The sequence below is a fragment of the Buceros rhinoceros genome, unplaced genomic scaffold (assembly GCF_000710305.1).
Source record: "Buceros rhinoceros silvestris isolate BGI_N320 unplaced genomic scaffold, ASM71030v1 scaffold7238, whole genome shotgun sequence".
In the NCBI taxonomy this organism is placed as follows: domain Eukaryota; kingdom Metazoa; phylum Chordata; class Aves; order Bucerotiformes; family Bucerotidae; genus Buceros; species Buceros rhinoceros.
The window spans coordinates 33,057-38,421 of NW_010428540.1; the positions used below are offsets into that span (position 1 = coordinate 33,057).

At 51.3% G+C, this 5,365-nt stretch overlaps 1 protein-coding gene across 1 annotated transcript in view; it reads right to left on the reverse strand.

Annotated features, from left to right (window-relative positions):
* ASXL2 (additional sex combs like transcriptional regulator 2) overlaps window positions 1-5,365 on the reverse strand; it is a gene marked incomplete at its 5' end in the record, with an annotated part of 51,257 nt that overhangs the window by 19,746 nt on the left and 26,146 nt on the right. Inside the window, one exon of the mRNA XM_010142315.1 lies at window positions 1,009-1,123. Coding sequence (XP_010140617.1) covers window positions 1,009-1,123 — 115 coding nt within the window. The remainder of the gene's footprint in view (window positions 1-1,008; window positions 1,124-5,365) is intronic.

Here is a 5,365-nt window from a genome sequence, read left to right on the forward strand (position 1 = left end):
TACAGCTGCCTCCACGAACCGTGGACTGATAAAACAGTGATGGCGCTAGTGCACAGTCATTTACTTGTACAATGAGAAAATCAGCCTACGCAAACAGAGAGGCGAGAAAATCAGGAGATTGTAAGGGAGACCGGTGACACTGACGACATTTAGGGAAAACCACCTAGAAGTGACTTCCAGGAGTTAGCGCTGACCAGTGAAACGCCTGCCTCCACGAACCGTGGACTGATAAAACAGTGATGGCGCTAGTGCACAGTCATTTACTTGTACAATGAGAAAATCAGCCTACGCAAACAGAGAGGCGAGAAAATCAGGAGATTGTAAGGGAGACCGGTGACACTGACGACATTTAGGGAAAACCACCTAGAAGTGACTTCCAGGAGTTAGCGCTGACCAGTGAAACGCTGCTGCTGCAGGAGCTGCCGCGCTACTGAACGCAGGAGAGCAGAGCAGCCATCTCACCGACTGCTAATGCAGCACAATTGCTGGAAACCTCTCGGGGGTCTTTCAGACCAGAACGTGCATCTTCGGAACACGCCACCCTGCAGAGTGAGAAGCCACTCTGGATGCACACAGCTGTGAAGAGAATCCCCACCTAAGTGGCTCGGCCAGGAGCAGCGCCTGACACCGCCCAGGGGCAGCTCCCGGGGAGGACGGAGCACGGAAAGGGCACAGTGAGAGCTATTGAGGGTCTAATGCGTTCCTGGTCAAAGCAAAGGAGGAAGCCAGACTGTTTCAGAGACAAAGTACGCGTAGGAAAAGAGCACGTTCTTCTCTGACACAGCCCAGGGGCAGCTCCCGGGGAGGACGGAGCACGGAAAGGGCACAGTGAGAGCTATTGAGGGTCTAATGCGTTCCTGGTCAAAGCAAAGGAGGAAGCCAGACTGTTTCAGAGACAAAGTACGCGTAGGAAAAGAGCACGTTCTTCTTGACAACCTAAGAAGAGGAAAAGGCGAGTTGGAGAGATGCAGCACTGCAAGAATCCATAGGGGGGTCTTGGCCACTTACTGGACTTTGCAGGTGTGGAGTCGCTGGCTGCCTTGACCGCCTTGAGGAGGACGTGCTGGTTAGAGGACACGGGCATCCCTGCTCTGCATTGCTGCTGCTGCTGCTTCTGCTGCTGCTGCTGCTGCTGTGCAGGGCTGAGCTGAGCCAAAATCAGAAGAAAGAGTCCAATGTTCCTGGAAGTATTAATGGGTCCCACAGAAGCCCACCATGGACAAAGTCTCCCCATGGACTCATTAGAGCCTGTCATTGGAGGCTGTGATTACCGGAGGGCAAGAAAAAATTCTTAGTGCACAGCACACACGGCGGGTTTCACAGCGGCTGAGAGCTGTGTTCTGATGCTGATGACAGCAAAACTAGAAATAATATAGAAACAAGTCCAAAGAACCACAATGTAATTCTCTCCAATCTCTCGGAGAAGCAAGTAGCAACTCACTAAAAACCCGCCTCAGGAGAGGCTTTTTAATTAGGAGAGTAACAAAGAGTAGAACACTGAAGGGAAGAAAATGAACTCTTGTTTCAGAGAAGTCTGTTAAGACAACCCTAACAGAGTACAGGCAGCGAGTGGGCACTGGGTTAAGCTGCAGCATTTCCCCCGACCAGGGGGTCTGGGTTCAGAAAAAGGAATCCATACCCAGACAAACTGAGCAGCGGAGTAAATGAGGACGGATCCCGAACAGTGCGGAACGCCAGGCCAGGAGGTGACAGGAAATGTCATATTGCACAAATACAGATGAGTGGGACTTAACAAGAGACCATCCCCTTTTTAAACGATAACAACACCACCACCACAGTCAGAATCAGCAGAGAGGAGAAAAATTGACAGAAACCTGCAGAATCTGTCACAGGAGGAAAACAGGAGAGGGACCAACCTGCTGCTTGTGAAGCCACAGCTGAGGGAACTGACCATGAGAGGGTGCAGACAGCAGCCCCACATGTTCGTGTCCCGTTCCCCACTTAGTAAATAGCTCCTATTTAGCCACTTCTAGCCCAGGTTAAAACCCATCCAGCCACACCTCAACAGCAAAACTGAAACTGAGGAGGAGGAAGCATGCTCTGCAACACGCGCTGAACTTCCTGCTATTGAGATCCAAAGCTTTTACAGAGACCTGGCATTCACACAGGTACGAAAATCCATGAACAAGCTCAAGACAGGGTTCATAAACCCTCCTCGGGTCTGCAGATGAAACACAGGCAACAGTAAGTCCCAATCTCTGAGGACCTCTGGTATATTCGGGCGGTTGTGCAAATCCCATAGGTCCATTATGCAAATCACCTCGAATATTTAAGGTGTTGTACATTCAGCTCCTCTCCTACTCCATATGCTGTTTAATTGCTGCGTCTTTCTCGTCTCATGTAAAACAACTCTGCTTTTGTTCACTGTGTCACCTCAGTTCTTGGCCACGCAGCGCTGAGGTGCCCACGCTGGTGGTGGCTGAGGCATGTGTGGGAAGAGGAGGAAGCGATTACTCATCAGATCTCTCTTTTAAATTCCTTGCCAGCTTCGTGCCTATGTGCTGATATAAGCATTTGGGGGTTTCTTAAATAATCTAAATTTATATCGAGTCCTCTCATAATCATGGAGTAATTCTGGTGGGAATGGGTGTCAAGAGGTCTCCAGTCCCACCTCCTGCTCCAAGCAGGGATAGCTTGGCCTCCACTAGGTTGCTCATGGCTCTGGCCAGCCACGACTGGAGATAACCCAACCTCTCTGGGCCTCTGCCCTGCTGCTGGACTGTCCTCAGGGGGAAAAGCTTCTCCTTAGGCCCTGCTTTAACTTATGCCCATGGTTCCTCACTGTCCCACCTCCTTCACCATATTGTGATGAGCCTGGTTCTGTCTTCTCAATAACCTCCTACTAAGTATGGGTCGGGAGAAGAGCAGCACCCCTCAGCTCACTCATACCATGACCAACTACCCCACAACACCCCACACAAGCCCCAGTTCCCCTCAGCTCCAGCCATGCAAAGCCCCAATCCACCTCTGTCAGGAACCAGTTTCCAGGCACCACAGCTGTGGAAGCCTCTGGAGGTGGCTGAGGATCTCTCCAAGGGTGCCTCTGAGGGTCCCTCTCTCTTGAGGGTCTCTCTGACCATCCCTCTCACCTGAGGGACTCTCCAGAGACCCCAGAGCAGGGCAAACCCCTCCACCAGCACCATTCCACCGTCTTTCCTCTAGCCCTGACCCGCGCTGACACTTTCTCAGTGCCTGTGCACGGGGGCTCATGGCTTCTGTTCTGTTTGCCTCCAAGTTGTCCTTCATTCTGCCCTCAGTGGAGGGCAGATGTTCCTCAGCACACCTGTGTTTGCACAAAGGGCAGCTCTGAGGTGAACTCTCGCGATGCTGGAAACTGCCACTTTATCCTAGAGTGGAAAAAGAGTGTAATTCAACATGGTGCCATTTCAGCAGCTCTTTTTGCTGTAATTTGAACAAAAACTTTGTCACCAGCTCACCCCTCCTGTCAGCTCCACTGCAGGTGACAGCGGTGATGGCAGCAGGACCAGGAGCTTCTCCTAAGCACTCACCTCTTGCTCTGCACCTCCCTACGGTCTCCACTGTCAAATCTCCACGGGGATGGGGAATATTCTGTATTTTACAGCTCCCTTCTTCACACAAAAGGTGACAAAATGAATATTCACTGACCCAAAAGCTTTTGTAGCATCTGGCCCGAGCCAGTCCCTGGCCTTACTCATTCCACATAGCATCAACAGGTAAAAGTGTCACGGATAAGGATGAAAGCCAACAGTATAAACCTCATCGGACCAGAAGGTGACATTTCTAACCTCACGGTCAGAGCTGAATTGAGGGAAGGGACCCCTCCCCTCTGCTCAGTGCTGGGGTGACCATCCCCAGAGCACTGGATCCAGTTCATCCCGGTCCGAGAGAGACGTGGACAGATTTGAGAGAGCCCAGTAAGGGGCCACTGAGATGGTGAAGGACTGGAGCATCTCTGCTGGTTGGAGAGGCTGGGGGAGCAGGGACTGCTCAGCCAGGAGCAGAGCGGGCTCAGGGGGTGGGATCCAGGGCTGGAAACACCCGCAGGGTGAGGAGAGGGGACAGAGCCAGGCTCTGCCAGTGTGCCCAGTGCCAGCACCAGAGGCAACAGGTACAAAATCAGAAATTCTGAATACAAAACACACGTTTTGACTCTGAGGGTGACCAGAGGTTGCTCAGAGAAGTTGTGGAGTCACTTTCCTTGGAGATATTCAGAAGCCGTCTGGACGTGGCTCTGGGTGACCCTGCTCAAGCAGGAGGCTTGGAGCAGAGGGACCCCAGAGGTTCTTTCCAGCCCAGTGATTCTGTGAATTCTGATGGCACTGGGATGGCTGCTCAAGCTGCGTAACGATGAGGTGAGGTCAGTGGTCTGGAGAGGATCAGAGGAAAGAATTAGAGCAGCACCTGAATCTTCCATCAATGGGTAAGAAACCACCCAATTTTCCTGGTCTGGATTACGAACGTCAGAGTCTCAGCGTGGTGGGTTTCACATCTTCTCTACTCACAACACTGCTGTCTCCTTCCTGCTCTCTAGATACGCTCATTTTATCTACGTTTTATAACTCCTCCTGCCCACCATGTCTGCAGCGGTCAGGGCGAGGTGGAAGATGTGGTATTTGGTCAAAATGACAGAATTCCGCTGGACCTAAACTGAAGTGAAGGATTGGGCAACGTTCTTCATCTGATCCAAAGCTAGAGCAAACTTGGGGCACAGAAGCTACGATGATTGAACCATTATTTGTGGTTTTTGGCAACAGCTTTTTTTCCTGTGTGTCTGGAAGGGAAGTTATTCATTACGCTGCAGTCTAACACTCTACTCTGGGCCACAAGACGTGAGTTTAAGGAGAAGAGCTGCTGTGACAGAAGACAATGACCATCAGGAATGACTTTGCTGGAGGAAGGACACTTGGGTAGTAGATATCTCAGAACAGGAAAGCTTGGGAGTAGAGGGGGAGAGCAGAGAGAGGGGAATGGATGTAAAGGGGGAGGAAGGCTGATGAGAGCAGGAGCATGAGGAGTTCTGGGATGAAAAGCAGGAAAATACTAGGCATGAAAGGGCAGAGGCTGGGAAGAGAGGAGGGAAGGAGATGGATCATGGGTTTGACAGTAGCGTGGGTTTGGAAATGGAGTGTGGGTTTGCCCAGAGGTTCCATCCAACCTGTGATTCTGTGGAACAGGGACCTACAGAACAGAGAAAATGAAGAGGAACTGCTGAGCACAGGAGGGGAAAGGACTATTTGTAACAAACCCTGAATCGGTTTGATTGCTCTCCTAAAAGAGAACAGCCTTTGCAGATGCTGGAGAGAAACAATTGCCAGCAAGGCTTAGAGAGGGCTGAGGGAGGGGCAGCAGAGAGTATCATCAA